This window comes from Dendrobium catenatum, unplaced genomic scaffold, assembly GCF_001605985.2.
Source record: "Dendrobium catenatum unplaced genomic scaffold, ASM160598v2 fragScaff_scaffold_1203, whole genome shotgun sequence".
Classification (NCBI taxonomy): domain Eukaryota; kingdom Viridiplantae; phylum Streptophyta; class Magnoliopsida; order Asparagales; family Orchidaceae; genus Dendrobium; species Dendrobium catenatum.
Genome location: NW_021319665.1, coordinates 364,722 through 385,751, shown reverse-complemented (window position 1 = coordinate 385,751; position 21,030 = coordinate 364,722). Strand labels below are relative to the sequence as shown.

Here is a 21,030-nt window from a genome sequence, read left to right as displayed (position 1 = left end):
GCTTTTGTTTTCGCCTGGATACGTGAGACTCGTGAGGGTGTAAAAGATTTCTACTCATAACTTTAAAAGTTTAAAATTTTAGTGAGTCAAAATAACATAGAAAGATAACGAATCTAGGGAATTAGCCGGGGATCGACCCCGGGGTCGCATGCATATTTTTGCACTTCTTCTTTCCTTGTTTTAGACCTTCCCCGCCTGCGGGTAGAATCCGGATAGTCTGACCTATGAGGACGAGGTGCCAGACCTGGGGAAGTCCAGTCTTCTAAAAAAATTATTTTCTAAGCCTATTTTCAAAATTTCAAGCATATTTGATTTGGAAGTTATCAACTAGCATGCATTGCATTAGATACGAACTAAAAGAGTCAAAAATCTTAATTGCATCAGTTTAGCATTTTAGCACCCAACATAAGTTAAAGGGGCCAACTAGGAAATTCTTTTTTAGATGTCGGCCCCAACTCTCCAAAACTTTAATTACAACGTCCCTACCACTCTTTCATAAAAGACCGGGTTCATATATTTTAAATCGACTAGGTGGTTAGCTGGCTCCCCAATCTAGGCCGGAGTAAGACCAGGTTCTGCACTGCATTAGTTAGGTTCAGACGGCTGTGGTCCAACGTCCAAATTAGATTTAGGATCCGGGGAAGATCTTTGATTATAAGACACCAACTTCAGGAATATAGTCCCAAACTTCTAATAAAATGTAAAGCCCAATGTTTAGACTAAGTTGGTACACTTCCGGATGGTTCTGGAATCTCAAGGTGTCCCCTACCTCTCATCCTTTGACTCTGTTAATAACTGTTCAATCTTGATCCATTCCCTTTTGATTCTCTAAAGGACTCTATTAAATTTTTTTGATATCACTCATAGAAAATCTAACAAAATTTCATTCTTATTTTAATCGAGAGTTTTCGTAGGGGACTCTGTCTCCCTACGATGTAATTAACTACGAGGGCTTGCGCTCGTAGGAGAATTGGAACCCCACACACCTGATTTCAAAATTAACCTTTTTAAAATATTCTTAGATTTCTTTGTGAAAAGTTCAAAAAAAATGATTGTCGTTATCGTATTAGAAGAATTATCATTGAAAGGTGTTATTTCCCTTTGGGGAGATACATTCTTCTTTGATAAAGCTTTGAATATGAAATCGACAACCATACCCCTCAAATATCATAACTAGACATTTAGTTGATCTTTACCTTGTCCCCTCGGGGCCGTGTGAAGTTCTCTTTAGAGTCTAGCTATGATATTCGAGATGAATCACATAATTCTAAGTCCGAACGTCGTTATGGGATTTTATTTTCATCCTTCGGGGTGATATAATTTTCCGAACGAGCTGGTTCAACTTTTAGAATTAAGATTCAACCTCAATTCTAAAATTCCCAAAGAAAACTAATATTTTTCAAAATTCCACCAACAGAGAGTGGAAGAGAGGGAGAGAGGGAGAGTGGGAGAGAGGGAGAACTCCCTCTTTTTTCTATAAATAGGCCCCCCTTGGTCTTATTTCTTGCACCTTCTCCTCTCTTCTCTCAGTAGAGGCCTTCCCCTGCTCCTTGGATAATTCCATTGTCCAATAGCAGGGTCCCTCTTTGCGAGAAAGAGCTCTCTTATCCTTTTCTTCTCTCAGTAGAGGCCTTCCCGTGCCACTTGGACAATTCCATTGTCCAATAGCAGGGTCCCTCTTTGAGTTGAAGAGACCTTTTTTTTCCTTCCTCCTCAGGCTGAGGCCTTCCCCTGGTCTTGTGCAGGTGGTATCCCTTGTGCAATTCTAGGGCCCTTCACTGAGTTGAAGATACCCTTTTTTTTGTAATAGATCTCACAACCAAGAGAGATTTGTAGTTGGTTCACAACGAAGGTCGGGGAGAAACGTAGTTGGAGAAGGAGGTCGTAAGGATAGTATTTGGCAGAGGAAGTTGCAAGGACCGTTGTTGGCGAAGGAGGTAGTAAGGATCGTAGTCATTAACGTAGATTGGAAGAATGGTTATCGATGAGCGAAGGAGATTGGAAGTCCGATGACAGGCGTAAGTCCGACGACGGGCGTAAGTCTGGTGTCGGGTATATGTCCGACCAAAGTTTTCCTACAGGCAAAAGTTTGGTGACAGGCGTAAGTCCAGTGTTGGATGAAAATCTGTCTACTGGCAGAAGTTCGGCGACAGGCATAAGTCCGGAGTTGGGTAGAAGTCAGATAAAAGTCCGCCTACGAGCAAAAGTCTAGCGACGAGCGTAAGTCCGGTGTCAGGTATAAGTCTGACAAAAGTCTGACGACAAGCAGAAGTTTGACGACGATCGTAAGTCCGACGATAAGTGTCTGACAACGAGTGGAAGTCCATTGAAAGGTAGAAGTTCGATGACGGGTAGTCTGACGGCAGGTAGAAGTTTGATATCGGGTAGAAGCATGACGTCAGGTAGAAGACCGATGAAAGTTTTTCGACAGGCAGTAGTTCGTCGACAGGTAGTAGTCTGATGGTAGACAGAAGTTGACATCAGGTAGAAGCACTGTATCGGGTAGAAGACCGATGAAAGTCCTTTGACAGGCAGTAGTCTGTCGACAGGTAGTAGTCCGACGGCAGAAAGAAGTATGATGTCGAGTAGAAGCCCTGAATCAGGTAAAAGACCGATGAAAGTCCTTCGATAGGTAGTAGTCTGTCTACAAGTAGTAGTCCGATGACAGGCAGAAGTTTGACGTCGGGTAGAAGAACAATGTCGAGTAGAAGATCGACGGAAGTCCATCGACGAATAGAAGTTTAGCGACGGGTATTAGTCCGACGGCAGGAAGAAATCCGGCGTCGGGTATAAGAACAACGTCGAGTAGAAGACCGATGAAAGTCGATCGATGGGAATTAGTTTGATGACATGCAGAAGTTCGTCGTTGGGTTGAGATACAACGTCGGGAAGAAGACCGATGAAAGTCCCATAATGGGTATAAGTATGTTGTCGTGTAGGTGTACGACATCGGGTCGAACTACCAACGAAAGTTTATTGACATGTAGAAAACCAACGACGGGTTGTAATTTGACAGTAGATAGAACTTCGACGTAGGGTAAAAGTTCAGCATCAGGCAGAAGACCGACGAAAGTCCATCGACGGGCAGAAGTTCGACGATGGGTAGTAGTCCGACGTTGAGTACAAATACGACATTGGTTAGAAGTACAACATCGGGTAGAAGACTGACAAAAGTCCATCGACGGGTAGAAGTCCGATGACGACTAGTAGTTCGACGTTGAGTAGAAGTACGGCGTCAAGTAGAACTACAACGTCAGGTAGAAGACCGACGAAAGTTCATCGAAGGGCGGAAGTCCGATGACGGCTATTAGTCTGATGGAAAGAAGAAGTCCGGCGTCGGGTAGAAGTACTGAGTCAGGTAGAAGACCAACGAAAGTCCATTGATGGACAGAAGTCCAACGACGAGTTTTAGTCCGACAGGAAGAAGTCCGACGTCGGGAAGAAGCAATGAGTTAGGTAGAAGACCAACAAAAGTCCATTAACGGGCAGTAGTCCGACGATAGGTAGTAATCCGATGGCAGGCAAAAGTCTGATGTCAGGTAGAAGTACTACGTCAGGCAGAAGACCAATGAAATTTCATCAACGGACAGAAGTCCGAGGATGGGTTTTAGTTTGACGGCTGGAAGAAGTTCGACGTCGGGAAGAAGCACTGAGTCGGGTAGAAGACCCACGAAAGTCCCTCGACAGACAGAAGTTCGACGACAGGTTTTAGTCCGACGGTAGGAAGAAGTCCGGCGTCAGGTAGAAGCACTAAATCGGGTAGAAGATTGACGAAAGTCCATCGACGGGTAGTACTTTGACGATAAGTAGAAATACGACGATAGGTTGGAGTCCAACGTCGGGTAGAAGTACTGTGTTAGGTAGAAGACCGATGAAAACCCATCGATAAGTAGTAGACCGACGAAAACCCATCGATAAGTAGTAGACCGACGGCAGGCAGAAGTCCAACGTCAGGGAGAAGTTCGACGTCAGGTAGAAATACAACGTTAGGTATTAGTCCTTTGAAAGTCCTGCAAGATAAAAGTTCAACGACAATAGAAAATTCAACATCATGTAGAAATTTAACTTTATGCAGAAGTCCGATGGAAGTCCATTGACGGTATTCTTTGTGACGTTCATCAAGGATGTATAATCTATCTGAGGTTATTTATCAGAGCCTTTGCTCGATGATATTAACCGATATTGGATCCACCAATGATGTAAGACCTATCAGAGGTTGTATGTCAGAGCCTTTGCCTGATGACTCCAATCTGTGTGGAAGAGATGGAGAGAATCCACCAAGAATATAAGACCTATCCTAGGTTATATGTTAGAGCCTTTGCTCGATGATGTTAACCTGTGTGGAAGAGGTCGAGAGAATCCACCAAGGATGTAAGACCTATCCGAGGTTGTATGTCGGAGCCTTTGCTCGACGACGTTAATCTGTATGGAAGAGGTCGAGAGAATCTACCAAGGATGTAAGACTTATCCGAGGTTGTATGTCAGAGCCTTTGCTCGATGATGTTAATCTGTATGGAAGAGGTCGAGAGAATCCACCCAAGGATGTAAGACCTATCCGAGGTTGTATGTCAGAGTTTTGCTCGATGATGTTAACCTATGTGGAAGAGGTTGAGAGAATCCATCAAGGATGTAAGACCTATCCGAGGTTGCATGTCAGAGTTTTGCTCGATGACGTTGACCTGTATGGAAGAGGTCGGGAGAATCCACCAAGGATATAAAATCTATCCGATGTTGTATGTCAGAGCCTTTGCTCGATGACGTTAACCTGTGTGAAAGAGGTCGAGGGAATCCATCAAGGATATAATCCCTATCCGAGGTTGTATGTCAGAGACTTTGCTCGATGACGTTAACCTGTGTGGAAGAGGTCGAATTGTATCCCCCTAGGACCGATTTTGCCATGATTAGGAGGGGGAGAATGCCGTCTGTATCCCAAATCAAAGGTGAAGAACGGCCTATTTTTAGACCGTTACTGTCTTTTTAAGGTCGAGATCAAGACATTGCCCAAGGAGTAGAAGTTCAGCAGGGAACTGCATGAAGCTAATTATTGATCGGAATTATCCTTACATTTGCTGAGATTTTCCTAAATGATCATCTTGATATTAAAATCATTTGAGGGATCTTCTTAACCATATATGGAGTCAAAGTTGCCCCCCAGTTCGAATCTGAAATTGATGAAGTAATGACTGATGTCAAGAAGTTGACATGAGTGTCCTTTTGAGGTTGGAAGCAAAAAATTGCCCCCCAATCAGGAACCAGGTTCCCAAAGACGGCGCCAAACTGTTGCGTCCTGGAGTATTCGCGATGGTAGAGAAATTTATAATTTAACGTCTTTGCATTGTATGAAGATCCAACACACAATCAGATAAGTGAGAGAGGGTGCAACATTTATAAGAGACACCAAAGTTTTTAGGTGAAAACCCCTAAAAAAGGGGGATAAACCATGGGGCCTGGCCCAGTTTGAATGAATCCACTAGTATTTACAGTCGATTACAAATGAGGCCCTTCCTTGGGAGAAGGCCTTGGCTTGATGGTACAAATGTACATCATATAGAGCGCATTATATAGTGGGAGTTACAATAATATACATGTTTGTTTGGTTGTAAAGGTCGTAGTTGGCACGAGAAGGGGGTCCTAAAGGCCATAGTTGGCAGAAGACCGGGGTCTGAAAGATCGTTGTCTGGTGATGGAGGTCGGAGTGACCATAGTAGGCGATGGAGGTCGAGAGGACCGTAGTCGGCATAAGATAGGAGTCTGAAAGATCGTAGTATAAGGATGGTACTTCGGTAGAACTATGGGCATCAGGTGATGGCTTGGTGGAGCTCGGGGCCTCAAGTGACAGTCCGATAGAAGTCCGTGCTTCAGGTAGTGGCTTGGTGGAGCATAGAGTCTCAAGTGGTTGTACAACGGAAGTCCGGGCCTCAAGTAGTGGTCTAGTGGAAGTCCAGGCCTTAGATGGTGGTTCGGTATAAGTCCGGGCCTCAGGTGGTGCCCGGCGGAGCAATGACGTCAGGCGGTGGTTCGGTGGAAGCGAGGGCCTTAAGTGATGGTTTGGTGGAGCAAGGGCGTCATGAGGTGGTCCGGCATAGGTGAGGGTCTTAAGTGGTGGTCCGGCATAGCAACGGCATCAGGTTGTGGTTCGGCGGAGGTGAGCGCCTTAAGTGGTGGTCCGACGGAGCAACGACGTCAGGCGATGGTCCGGCGGAGGTGAGGGCCTCAAGTGGTAGTCCGGAGGAGGAACGACGTAAGGCGGTGATCCGACGGAGGTGAGGGCCTTAAGTGGTGGTTCGGCGGAGCAACGACGTCAGGCGGTGGTCCGGCGGAGGTGAGGGCCTAAAGTGGTGGTCCGGCAGAGCAAAGACATCAGGCGGTGGTCCGACGGAGGTGAGGGTCTCAAGTGGTGGTCTGGCGGACCAACAACGTCACGCGGTGGTCCGACGGAGGTGAGGGCCTGAAGTGGTGGTCCGGCGGAGCAACGACGTCAGGCGGTTGTCCGGCGTAGGTGAGGGCCTCAAGTGGTGGTCCGGCAAAGCAAAGGAGTCAGGCGGTGGTCCGACGGAGGTGAGGGCCTCACGTGGTGGTCCGGCAGAGCAATGACGTCAGGCGGTGGTCCGACGGAGCAACGACGTCAGGCGGTGGTCCGATGGAGCAACGACGTCAGGCGGTTGTTCGGCAGAGGTGAGGGCCTGAAGTGGTGGTCCGGTGGAGCAACGGCGTCAGGCAGTTGTCCGGCGAGGTGAGGGCCTCAAGTGGTGATCCGGCGGAGTAAGGGCGTCAGGCGGTGGTCCGGTGGAGGCGAGGGCCTCAAGTGATGGTCCAACGGAGCAACGGCGTCATGCGTGGTATATCGGAGGTGAGGGCCTCAAGTGGTGGTCCGGCGGAGCAACGACGTTAGGTGGTGGTCAGACGGAGGTAAGGGCCTCAAGTGGTGGTGCGGCAGAAGTCCGGCGGTGGTGGACCAGTGGTGCGTTCGTCGGAACTTCGGCGGTGGTCCGACGAAACTCAGGTGGTGGTCGAGGAGGCCAAGAAGCAAGAGCGATCTCCGATCTCTCTCTTCTTCCCTTAGGCTTCGGGATCCCCTTTTTAAGAGGAGAGGGGGCTCTATTTATAGATTTATGGAGTGGCATGGCCTGTAAATAGGTGAGAGATCAAGGGTAAATGAGGAGTGGTCGGATGAACGGCCGATGTTGAATCCCTTGGTCATACACCGTTCTTTAGACAATTGAAGGCCTTAATGATGTCGGAATTCAGCGATGTTGGGCTCGTTGGATTCGTCTCGTCGAGGCGCGCGATTCGAGTATAAGCTGGTTATGTTTGGAAACCGTTTGGTAATCCAATTTGTGGGTTCGTATTTCCGAGACGCTCAGTTCAACTGTAAGTTTGTTGAAATCAGAGTTCGGATGGTCTCCAAAATAATTTTTGAAGTTTCCAACTTTATTTTGCATCGAGATTTATGCCCGATCCAAATAATTTTTTGAGGACGTATCAACTATTATAAATATTCATAACTTAACTTATTATATAGCTACTATTACTATTTTGAATTGTTATCTAATTATTATTTAAAATATTAACTATTTAATTGTAATTTATAATATAAATTATCAAATTATTTTTTTAATTTTAATTTCTATTAAATTACTTAAATTAATTCCTACCTTTCTTTTTCGATTTCCTCAGTAATTTGTACGTCTTACTGCTCTTCTTCATTTCTCCGTTGCTGTTCGATCGTGAGGTAGGGTTTTGGACGAGTCGCTAACAGTTTTCTTCGCCTCCTTCGATGACAAGCTTCCAGTTCGCCGTTCTTGCTGTTGGATCGGAAGTAGCGACGGGTGCTCGCTCGCCGTGAATGTAACTATCTTTCTCCCTTTCGCGCGCATCTTCTTTACGGTAAAAAGAGGGAAAAGGAGGATTTATTCCGCCGTGAGATCTACCGGCTGCTCAAATCCTGTTGCCAAACGCCCCTTAATCTTTGGGCGGCAGCAGGGGGAAAAGCCACTGTACTTTCGTTCCTCCGATGGTGGAGCATGCAAAGACATCCAAATGTCGACGATATCATCCTTACCCTCAATGGAATTGCCAACAAAATCTACCTCCATTTTCCCAATAACCATAAGCACCCCAAACACTCTCAATATTACCTTCTCCGTTCGCAGTAACCAAAACGCCCAATCTATCTCGATCTCCTATACCCGTCGACGATTCCCCAATGTTCGAAAGCCTACATCCTCCTCCCTCCCCGACTCTTTCTCTCCCTTCGTCCCGAAAATTCGATCCCTCAAATCTCGCCTTGCTGCCGGCGAAACCCTCTACGGCCTCTTCCTCCTCAGCTCCTCCCCTACCCTCGCCGAAATAGCTGGATTGGCTGGATATGACTACGTTGTGGTCGATATGGAGCACGGCCCTGGAGGCATATCCGATGCCCTCCCATGTCTCCGAGCCCTTGCCAGCACCGGCACTGCCGCAGTCCTCCGTCTTCCTGAAACCTCCGCCAGCTGGGCCAAAAAAGCCCTCGATCTCGGACCACAGGGGCTCATGTTCCCGATGATCGAAGATGCCACAGCCGCCGAGCTCGCCATCTCCTTCTGCCGCTTTCCCCCACGCGGCGTCCGCGGCTCTGCTCATACGGTCATTCGGGCCTCTGCTTACGGAATCGACGACAGTTACCTCACTTGTTGTGAGGAGGATCTTCTGATTATGTGCCAGATTGAGAGTGTGACGGCGGCATCCAATATCGTGGCGATCGCGGCTGTGGACGGTGTGGATTGTTTGCAGATGGGACCGTTGGATCTGAGCGCGAGCATGGGCTATTTGTGTGATCCGGGAAACCGGAAGGTGAGGGCGATGCTACGGGAGGTGGAGAGGACAGTGTTAGCGCTGAGAAAGGCGGGTAAGGAGATGGCTTCGACACCATATCTCTCGGGTTTTGCAATGCCGTTTGATCCGCCGGGCGACATGAAGATGAGGGGATATCATATGGTGGCTGGGGCAGTGGATGTTGGAATGTTTAGGAAAGCAGCGGTCGAGGATGTGATGAGATTCCGGCTAACGGAGGCGGAGATTGGACAGGAGGATGGTGATGATGATGAGGAGCGTTTGTCTTGATTTTAAAAATGCAGAAAAGAGGATAACAAGTGAGTAGATTTTGTCAAGTTTTTTTTTTTTTTTTTTGGAAATTGCTATGGATATCGCTCTTTATTCTGTTAATATACTTTCGAGTTTTGATAATGGGTCCTAATTTATGGGTAAGCGCATTTAATTCGATGTTCCTTGATTCATGTTTCTTTTGATTTCGATTCCAATTCGTTTCAGTCACCTTTTAGGATTGCTTGGTTCATCTAGACATGTTATAACGATGTAAATGTTAATTTTCAAAAACCCTATGGATCAACCGCATCGATATCCTCCGCAACAGCACCGTGGGGTATGAGGACTTTTGGCATTTTTTCCGTTGGCCTTCCCGCTTCGCTCATTGCCATATTTGTTGTCGATATCCAGTATTCAACGGTAAACAAAGTAGTTGGATATTGGCATAAAAAGCCATCTCATATGTACAATCGGGTTTTTAAAGTAACCAAACTGCGCAGTAGCGTAATAGAGGATTGTGGCGGCGGAAAAATTGTCGTCAGCATCAAACCCATAGGTGTTGCTCCGACGCCATCAAACACCTCTCCTGTCGACAGTCTTTTCTTTCCCTCCACTTTTTTGGACCTTTCCTATTCCATTTTTCACCCAAACCCACCATCCAACAGATCGCCACGAACATCGCCGCCCAGTCTTCTGTTCCAGCCCTATAGCTGGGCACATTTCGAACATTCGCCGCCAAGACTTCCTGTCGAGCCCCATACCCGGGGCAAATTATTATGTGCGGTGTCCGAACCGTCTTGAGGCGAATCCGGACACGCCACATCACCCGGATGCGATGGGGTCGGAGTGATTTGATATGCCCGGATTCGCCTTCGGATGAATCCGGACGCCGCACGTAATAATTTACCCATACCCGGGCACATGCTACTTGTGGAGTTGTGTGGCACGGATATAAGTACCACTGGCAATCTGAATTGTTAGGTGGTTAATGTCTCACTTTGTTAGGACATGGGAGATACAAAAGCAAATTAAATAAAAGGAGCTTAACGAATGGTTAAATTAGCAAAAGGAGCCTAATTATGAGGAGATTTAGAAAGGACCAAATAAGTAAATCAGTAGTGTAACTCTATAAAACAGCGACATACGAGAAATTTGTCAAGATGTATAGTGCATTCCGCCAAATACGCCATAATGTGTAACATATGCTGTAGAAATAGGTCTAATGCGCCAATTAGTGTGGTGAATTTAGCTCATGCACATTAAATTGGCCATTTTATTTGGCGCAATAGGCTTGGGTCACTCGCACTATGACCTTCTCCAATTGAACTTCAAACACATGAATGGCGTCGCTCGTTCGCTCCAGCCAAACGGTAAAACTTCCGGTATTTGGTTGTGGGTGAATAATGCGACACCAATATTGGCATTGCACTGTTCACCTGCGTTATTTTTCCATCTCTATCGGATTTGTCGAAGAAAAACGCGAAAGCGGAGAAAGACAGTTATCTTCTGCAATGGGCGCAAAATGGAGTTCGATCGGAAATGAATCACACCATTTTTTAGTTTCACTCCATTTTGAAATGAAAATGAGATTTTTGGTTGGAGATGCCCTTTGAGATGCAATTACACGCAATCACCGGCTTGAATCGCATCATTGGTAGTGAGTCACTAAGATTGGATAGATTTAACCAAGCATGACGTAGTGGGCAGGGATAATCAATTAAGACACCAAGTTCAAGGCCATAAATAGAGAGATTGCGGGTGTGAGAATGAGACAGCCGAGGCAAATCACATATTACAGCTATAGTTTTAAGCAGCAGAGTAAAAACTTTTGAAGATTATTGGAGTTCTTTTTTATTTTAATTTATTTTTCAATTTTTTTATTACATTGATTATAATTTTGTTAATGATAGAAATTTGTTAATTTGAGTTTTGAAAGGATCAGTTTAGTAGAAAATATTCTAATTAGTATTTATTAATTTGTTCTTTGTTGTAAGATTTGAGATGACATTTAAGTGGACAATGCAATGTAATTATTTATAAATAATTTTTAAAATTCGTAAATTTTATTTAGTAAATCAGTGTGTGAGTAATGAGAAAATATTCAGGAAATTAAATATAATTCGCTTCATTCTTCCGTTATCATTGTTAAAAGTAACCGTCAGTTTTGCATCTATTATTGTGCCTTGTATTGTTAGTTGAAGATCTATGTTACACCGATACGGATACGGCGACACGGATACGACACGATATGGATACGGGACACGTCAATTCTTAAAAATACAGGATACGGGTACGGCGCGGACACGGCATTTTAATTTATAAATCATACATAAAAATTAAGAAAGCAATCAAAGCATAATATTTGAAATTACAAAAAAAAATGACAACAACATGATTTGTAGCCTTGTAGCTTATAATATCAATATATAATTAAGCATTAAATGTCTAGTACAACAACAAAAGCATAAACATAAATTATCTAGCACATGAAGTTTCAACTATTCAATAGAATGAATGATATAATTATCTTCTTCATTGGTTTGTCTTTGAACTTCTATATCATCTTCAATAAATATCATAACTTCTAATTCAGGCTCATCAAGTGAAAGATTAGTAATTTTTAATATTTTCATATCATCAAGAGACTCAAATCCATCTCGGAAATGAGAGAATCTTGCTCGCAACCGCAGAAGTAAATACGATACGTCTTTTTTTTTTTCAACGGACACGCGTATCGGATACGCGTGTCCTTTTGAAATTAAATAGTATTTTAATTGGATACGGCTTTGGCGTATCCGACACGTATCGGTGGTGTATCGGAGGCGTATCCGTGTATCGGTGTATCAGATACAGCATGCCTTCATAAATAGGTGTATCGGTGCAACATAGTTGAAGATACATACTGGTTCATCAGAGCAATTAAATTAATTGATTGTTTATCTCGAAGTGTTCTGTGCTAGAATGGAAGATTGGGTTATTTGTTAATGCAATGATGGAAATGTTGTCACAATGAAGATGTTAGGCCATATGAACCGGCCCAAAAGTTGCTTCATTTTTACGAGTAATTATTGTGTCCGGACACCAAACGTGTCCAAAGACCAATAACAAAGCGCCACATCACTTGGGTGCTCGGTACCGTGCTCAGTACTGCACTCGGTATGCTTGGTATTATGTACGGACATAATAATTTTTCCATTTTTACAGGAGGTGGACAAGTGCCGCCTCCCTTTCTTCTTGCCGGCCAAACTAGTGGGTCCCACTAGGAAAAAAATTAAGGAAAGGGGGTTGGGCGGCTAGGGTGAGATGGAAATTTTGAATTAAGGATGTTTGAATTAGGGAATTAATGTATTAATATGATGGCTTGTTTAGGGATAGGGTTATGCATGAATTTGAGTCGTTCTTTTGGAGTCTCCTTGGTGTCTTGGGCTCTAGATTCACAATCTAGAGATTTGGAAGTGACGATCCTCCTCTCGAATTGAGGATTAATTGTATCTTGCTTGGAGTTTATTTGGTTTGATTCTTATATTGCAATCTATTGCTCTTAGATTGATTTCATCTATATTTTTCTTATTTTCTCATTGTTTTTGGCCAATTATTGCTAGGGTTGCTTGTGAACTCAAATATTTCCTCTTAGATTACTTGCGAACTCAAGTATTTTCTATCAAATTGGTATCAGAGCAAGTCTTGGGACCGTTTGTGGGTTGATTTTGGCGAATTTTCGCGGTTGATTTTTGGCCGGTAAAGGAGATAGTTATTTTTGTGATCCAAATCCAGAATTTTTGAATCTACAAAAATTTGGATAGAGATGGTGGCCAAGAAAGTAGATGCGCTGGAAGAAAGACTTGAAGGGGAGATAAACCAAATCAAGAAAATGGTAGAGGAAAGGATTTCCTCCATGGAAAGACAAGTAGTCGATCTCTGGGACATGATGAGGAAAATGTTGGAAATCTATAACCAAACGACGATGTCCGTGGTAAAAGGGACGGAAGGGAAAAGTGTGAATTCTGAAAATCGTAGGGAGGAAAATGAGGTGGAGATCGTGGAGGGAGAAAGAGGAAACCCTCTATGGAGCCTTTCCAGAGGGATGATATAGGAGGTAGGTATGGGGAAAGACATGGGTATGGAGGGGAGGAGCAAAGAGGTGCTGATTGGGAATGCCTGGAGGTTTATTATGACTGTCGAGGTACTGAATTTGAAGGAAGGAGAGGGGAATCTGAAGGGGGTTTGTGTTATAACAGGGCAAGGGAAGAACGGGAAACATAGGGAGGGCCAAACACTTGGAAAAGGTGAAGCTATAGAGGAATACAGTGAAAGGGGGGAGATCAGAAGGTGAGGAAGCTGAAGATGCCCATATTTGAAGGGGAGGATACATATGAGTGGATTTATAAGGTGGAGAGGTACTTCGCCGTCAATGGGCTAACGGAGGAGGAGAAGCTGGCAGCGGCAGGCTTGTGTTTGGAAGGGAAGGCGCTGTCATGGTACCAGTGGAGAGACCATAGGGGACCTATTAGGAGTTGGGGGAATTCAAGGATTGCATAATAGAACATTTTCAAATCGACCAGGGAAGAGACCTCTATGAGCAGTTCTTTGTTTTGGTGCAGGAGGGATAAGCAGCAGACTATCGTTGGCGGTTTGAGCACCTTAAAAGTAGGGTGGAGCGATTATCATATACATTTGGATATGGCCGAGGTATCCCTGAACTCGGTGGTAGGATTCACTACGAATCATACCATAAAGGTGAAGGGGGAGATAGAGGACAGGGAGGTGGTGGTGATAGTTGATAGTGGGGCTACCCAAAATTTCATTTCCACTCAAGTCGTCGACCAATTAGGAGTGAAATTGGTGGATACTGGTTATTATGAGGTGATGATGGGTACGGGGAAGGTGGAGAAAGGCCAGCGAATATGTATAAGAGTGTTATTGCCCATATAGGGGATTTAGGTGAGGGAAGATTTTCTTCCGCTGGAGTTACGGAGTACATATGTCATCCTAGGGATGAAGTGACTGTAGACCTTGGGAGACACCAAGGTCAATTGGGGAGCACTCGCGATGGAGTTGATGGTGGATGAAAGGAAGGTGGTGATCAAGGGAGATGCACGGTATCCAAATCCAAAGAATATACAGTTGGTGGGTGGAGGATATTTAGTGGAGCTGCATTGTGAAAACCCGAAAAATGCCGTTTTAGACCTCGCATGCTTTTCAAAGCGCCGCGACAAGTTTTAAGTGAAAAATTCAATGTTGTCGGATTTCGATGGGATTAATTTTATAAAATTCTATGCAAAATTCTAAGAAATTTGGTATATAAAACTTATATTTGATTTTTCTTAATTTAGAAAATAAAAATTAGAGAAGTCTCTTAATACCCAAAGTACCCCTAATGTTTATTCAAGCATGGGTTGTTTAAGTGAAGGCATAGAGGTCTTTTGGCATTTTCCCTTCCTCTCTATTAAGCAAACCGAGCCTCCCCCTCTCATATCACGCACGGTTTGGCCGAACGAAAGAGGCGCGCGGAAGGGAGAAGGCGGAAGCACGCGAGGCGACGGGCGGCTGCTCCGGCGAGTTTTCCGACGAAGAAAGCTAGGGAACTTGTAGAGGAGAATAAGAGGAAGATTAAGGTATGCTTTACTTATGTATTCCTCCTTTCCTCTCAAAGTTTTCTTAAAATGAAAATCTAGGGTTTGAGGGGAAACTTTGTTTTTCTTTAAAAAAATGTTAGGATATGTATAAGAGATGATCTTGTGCATAAGAATGATGTTTTTTTAAAAAAAAATGTGGAGTTAGAAAATTAGGGTTTTCTCTAAAGTTTGAGTTTTTGAAAATGCTTTTACAAATATGGTTCCTAAGGGTCATAAGAAGGTTTCGAAATGTATAAATTAGGTTTTTCTCACATAATGGTATTTTCCTAATTTTTAAAATTAGTTAATCCGAAAATTAGTTTTCCATAATTATTATTTTGATGATTGGGAAGTTTTACATACAAAACTAAGCATTTTAGTGAAAATAGGTTTTCCAAAATTTGGGTTTTAGGTTAAATCCGAAAATACAACTTATTTTAAATTAATTTTGGTTTTGGGTAAAGTGTTATTTTCATTAATATATATAATTTCACCCCCTTATGGTACTAGCTGGGGACGCTGTACTCGTGCACGATAAAATGGTAAAGGATATGGAAAAGGAAATGGTAAAGGAGTACCTTTATGGTACTAGACGGTGGCTCCTGTGACGGTTGTATTATATACGAAAAGGAAAAGTTATGAAAAATGATATGTATATGGAAAATATGGCCTTATGATATGATATGTTTAATGTTATGTTAAGTATGAAATCATTTTATGTTATGTTCATATGAAATTGACATCCAGCATATTACATAGTTGCCTTGTTTACTGTAGTTTAGAATTGTGTATTACTTACTGAGCTTTAGCTTAATGTTAGTTGTTAACATTTTCAGGTAAGCTTAAATTAATCAAATGAGTAGAAGGGGCGGCAATGTTTATCTTAGGGGAGGAGCTCCGGAAGAAAGGTAATTATGAATTTATTGAGGTTTATGTTTATGTGTTTTCAATTTGATGTTTTAGAGGCTCTTTCAAATTATTATGGAAATAGATTTAGGAATTAGAAATTTTAACCTACCGTCCGACCTCTGTTCCCGCCTCGCCTGCGCGAGCTCACCGGGCCGGGTCGTGACATGCATAGTTTGGAGGGAGCTAGATTAAAAGAGAGAAGGAACATACCCCTCTCCACACAACCGCTGATTCAACAATTCCATGAGGTGTTTCAGCCATCTCAGGGATTGCCACCACCAACGGAGTAGGAGCATGCCATCGTCCTGAGGGAAGGGATGTCACCCATCAACGTCAGGCCCTACCAATATCCTAAATCTTAGAAGGATGAGATTCAGAAGTTGATTTGTGAGATGTTGGAGGCTAGGATAATCAAGCAGAGTGTGAGTCCTTTCTCTAGTCCAATCCTTCCGGTCAAGAAGGATGAGAGTTGGCAGTTTTATGTAAACTACAGAGCTTTGAACAAGGGTACAGTGTCAGATAAGTTCCCTATTATGGTGATTGATGAGTTCTTGGATGAATTGTATGGAGCGGTGATATTCTCAAAGCTAGATTTGAAGTATGGATACCATCAAATCAGGATGAGAGAGGTTGACATCTCAAAGACAACTTTCAGGACACACAAGGGTCATTATGAGTTTCTGGTAATGCCATTTGGGCTGACCAAATGCCCCTGCTACCTTCTAGTTACTGATGAACAAGGTGTTCATGCAGTACCTCCGGAAGTTTTTTTTGGTATTTTTTGATGTTATACTGGTGTACGATAAAACTCAGGAGGAGCATCTGGAGCACTTAAAGATGGTCTTGGAAGTCCTAAAAGAATATCAACTGAGAGCCAACCTAAAGAAATGCTATTTTTCATAGATCACTGTGGAGTATTTAGGTCATATTGTGTCCAAGGAAGGGTTAGCGGCCGATCAGTCAAAGATTGAGGTAATCTTGTGCTGGTCTCTACCTAAGAATTTGAAGGAATTGAGAGGATTCTTAGGACTAACGGGGTACTACAAGAGTTTTGTAAAAGGGTACACCATTATAGCATTGCCATTGACCGAGCAGTTGAAGAATGATGGGTTCTTATGGGGAGAGGCAGCCACCATAGCATTTGAGAGCCTCAAGAAGGCCATGACTAATGTATCAATCTTAGCTTTACTAGACTTCACTCATGTCTTTATAGTTGAGACAGACACTTCAGGGTACGGACTGGGGGCAGTTCTCATACAGAATCGTTGACCAATTGCCTTCTTCAGCTAGGTGTTGACTGCCAGAGCCAGGCTGAAATCAGTTTATGAGAGGCAATTGATGGCCATCGTCTTAACCATCCAGAAGTGGTGACGCTACCTGTTAGGTAGGCATTTCATTGTCAAAATCAACCATAAGAGCTTGAAATACTTGTGGGAGTAACGAATGGTGACTGAGGAGCATCAGAGGTGGTTGTCCAAATTGTTGGGATATGGTTTCAAAATCCAGTACATGCTAGGAGTGGAAAACAATACAGCAGATGCCTTATCTAGGTGTATGAGGGAATTACAGAAAGTGGCAGTATCAGTTCCTTTGATGATGGACTTGGAAGCCATTAGGCAGGAGAGCGCTAGGGATGAGGAGTTGGGAATGATCAGGACATATTTGCTGAGGGGGAGGGGTAGCCACCCAGGGTACTCATTGGAGGGGAACAGACTGCCATATTAGGGGAGGTTTTTGTTGCCCCGGACCTTGATTGACATCCCAAATTTACTCCAAGAGTTTCATGGAAGTGTTGTTGGGGGCCATTCAGGGGTGCATAAGACATATATGAGGTTAGCTTCGGAGCTTTACTGGAAGGGGATGCATAAAGATGTAGAGGAGATGGTGGCCAGATGTGAGATATGTCGGAGGAACAATTACATGACTATAACGCCGGGGGGACTACTACAACCGTTGGCTTTACTAGGATGAGTATGTGAGGAGATATCCTTGGACTTCATAAATGGGCTGCCTCGTTCAGAAGGTTTCATGATGATTTTAGTGGTGGTGGACAGATTGATCAAGTATGCTCATTTTATTCCCCTCCAATACCCTTACATTATGGTGAAAGTGACCTCAGCTTTCATAAAAAAGGTGGTCAGATTGCATGGAGTACTAGAGACGATAGTATTAGATAGTGATAAGGTGTTTCTCAGCCAGTTTTGAAGGGAGTTGTTCAGATTTCATGAGACAGTTCTGAAGAGGAGCAGCTCTTACCACCCGTAGACAGATGACCAAACGGAAGTAGTCAACAAGAGCTTCGAGACCTGCCTGAGATGCTTTATGTCGAAGACACCCAAGCTATGGGCCAAGTAGCTAGTATGGGCTGACTATTGATATAACACATCTTTTCAGTCTACTTCTCAGATGACCCTATATAAGGTGTTGTACGGAAGAGATCTTCCTCACTTGGTGCACTTTGAGAGTAGCAGTACTCCAGTTTCTTCAGTGGAGGAGTACTTGGTGGAGAGGGATAGAGTGCTAGAGGAGTTGAAGAGACATCTACTAAGAGCTCAACAAATTATGAAGAAACAAGCTGGTGGACATAGGAAGGACATTCAGTTTGAAGTGAGGGAGAGGGCGTTCTTGAATTTTCGACCATCTAGACAAAATATAGTCACCAACAGGAGGAATGAGAAGCTTGCTTCAAGGTGCTTTGGACCTTATAAAGTATTGAAGAAGATTGGAGCAGTAGCATATTGGCTGAAACTACCACCAACAATGACTATACATAAGATTTTCCATGTATTGTAGTTGAGAAGAGCCATTGAAAATTATATAGCTAGCTCGGAGTCACCGACGACACTTACTGAAGATTTAGAGGTGATTTTGGAACCCTTAGAGTTGATGGGAGTTCTTCAGAAAGAAGATGGAGCTAATGAAGTGCTAATAAAGTGGAAGAATCTGCCTAACTATGATGCTACGTGAGAACCATACGAGAGGGTGAAAAAACAATTTCATAGTTTCACCTTGAGGACAAGGTAATTTTTTGTAGGGCGGTACTGTTAGGCCAATTCAACTTGAAACAGCCCAGTCGGCTCAATGGCCGGCTTAGGTTTATAGAAGGCAGACAAGTGCTGCCTCCCTTTTTCTCTTGCCACCCAAACTAGTGGGCCCCACTAGGAAAAAAAAATTAAGGAAAGAGGGTTGGGCTGCTAGGGTGAAAGGGAAATTTTAAATTAACGATGTTTGAATTAGGAAATTAATGTATTAATAGGATGACTTGTTTAGGGTTAGGGTTATGCATGATTTGAGTTGTTCTTTTGGAGTCTCCTTGGTGTCTTGGGCTTTAGATTCACAATATAGAGATTTGGGAGAGATGTTCATCCTCTCGAATTGAGGAGCAATTGTATCTTGCTTGGAGTTTGTTTGTTTTGATTCTTCTATTGCAATCTATCGCTCTTAGATTGATTTCATACAGATTTTTTTATTATCTCGCTTCTTTGGGCCAATTATTGCTAGGGTTGCTTGTGAACTCAAGTATTTCCTCTTGGATTACTTGTGAACTCAAGTATTTCCTATCAGAAGAGTAGTGGTGGTGGAAAGAATGTGAAATTCAACAAGGAGGCGATGAAGCCAAACGATGTTGGATGCAACAACAACAAGAGATATGTATTCGGCTTTGGTGGAGGACTTGGGAATAGTGGAATGTTTCTTTATGCTCAAAGAGACTAATGTGTTACCAAGAAATGAGCATTATATTGTTATAGTTTTTTATCTTTGCAATAAGTGGCCTAGTTGGAATTAGTAAAATGAACGAAGTGTGAGGTCACCAACCAATATTGGAAGGCTTAAGACAGTGGTTTCGTTGATGTATATGAGTAGACATTTGAAAATTGAAAGTGGGTATTAAGGTGGTTGTGCATGAATTGACTAAATTAGTTGGTGGCAAAGACAATATCAAGAGACAAGTGATTACGGGGTATCTAAGAGAGCCAAAAAGTTGGTGATACAGAATTGGGTTTGTGTCATTTCCATCAGGTGGTTTGGTCGATTTGACTGAGATAGGGGAAGCCACAGGTCTGTAGTTGCCCATGCCAGAATTTTGGAGAATTTATGATGCATATTGTGTTTGATTGAGTTGGTAGTTATGGGGAGTGGAGAGAATTTGAAAGCCAAGGAAGTGTTGATGGTGTTGAGAATTGAGCATGCAAATCTATAACGACAGTATTTATGGTGGTTTGGTCATTATTGGTGTTGAGAATGTCATTGACATATATAAGTAGAAAAGTAGAAGTGGTGGTGGTGTGTTGGGTGAAGAGGGAGGGATCTAAGTGGCTAGGATGAAAGCCACAATTTAGGAGAAATTTGGAAAATGTTTGGAGCCATTGGCGAGGAACTTATGGAACTTATTTGAGACTTCAGAGAGCTTTGTGGAGTTTGCGCACATGTATATAGTGTAGTGTTATCGAAGATGGGAAGTTGCTTCATTTAGATGATGTCAGTGAGGATGCCATTAAGGAATGCATTAGATACTTCTAACTAGGGAACATGCATTTCTTGTGGAGAGAAATGATGAGGAGAATGTAGAGGGTTGACATTTTTTCTATCGAGCCAAAAGTGTTTAAAAAGTTTATACCAGATTCTTAGTTGAAACCTTAACGCACAAGGCATGCTTTACGGCTGTCAAGAGAGCCATTATATTTGGGTTTTGTTTTGAATATCCAGCGACAACTTAAGACTGGTTGATTTGGAGGCAGTGGGACTAGGGATAATGTGCCTTCAAGTTGAATGGATTCAAATTCTATTAACATTGCATGATGCAAACCAATGAATTGTGGAGCTTAGGAGAACTATTTGGGAGTGAATGTGGTGTTAAGAAGAGTATATGGAGTGAATATGTGTTTGGGTTTGAGAGAGGCTATTTTGAAACAAGTTTGCATTGGATGTATTGATCTTTTTGGAGGAAGTGGTGGTGGGGACATGATTGAATTGGAAATGGAGTAAGAGGCGTGAGGTTGAGTGCTAGACGTCTGTGGAGAATTAGGATATGGAGACGATGGAGAATTTAAAGCTGTGAGGTTAGTGGAGCTAAGAGTGAGGGGAGATAGTATGGGAGGGGAGGGGATATGAAATGATGGAAATTGGATAATAGGAGCTTATGGAGTTTAGGTTGTGGAGTGATATGGAAAGGAATGTTCATGGAATTTGACATGGCAAGAGAATGATTTTACTTATGAGAGGGTTGTATGACAATAGCCAGCTGAATTAGAGTAGTCGAGGAATATACAAAGTGGTGAGCGAGGCGAGAGTTTGTTGGGTGTTGAGGGTAATAACCACGGGAAGCAAATACTACAGGAAAATCGTCTATTACCAACGGCAATTTTCGGTGATATCCGTCAATAATTTTCTAGTGATTTTGAAAAATTTTGGCAGTTTAAAA

The 21,030-nt window shown here is 43.2% G+C and overlaps 1 protein-coding gene across 10 annotated transcripts in view; it reads left to right on the top strand.

The window, feature by feature from the left end:
* Window positions 1–7,676: 7,676 nt before the first annotated feature.
* The window catches only part of LOC110100826 (2-keto-3-deoxy-L-rhamnonate aldolase), a 22,997-nt gene continuing 9,643 nt past the window's right edge, over window positions 7,677–21,030 (top strand). For 7 of the 10 annotated variants that reach the window (XM_020828513.2, XM_020828514.2, XM_020828511.2 and 4 more), the window contains exon 1: window positions 7,677–9,131. In XM_020828513.2, coding sequence (XP_020684172.1) covers window positions 8,041–9,102 — 1,062 coding nt within the window. In that variant the 5' untranslated portion in view covers window positions 7,677–8,040 and the 3' untranslated portion in view covers window positions 9,103–9,131. Of the gene's footprint in view, window positions 9,132–15,535; window positions 15,608–21,030 lie in introns of all 10 variants that reach the window. The other 3 variants (XR_003702207.1, XR_002303589.2, XR_002303588.2) reach the window with 1 other exon arrangement.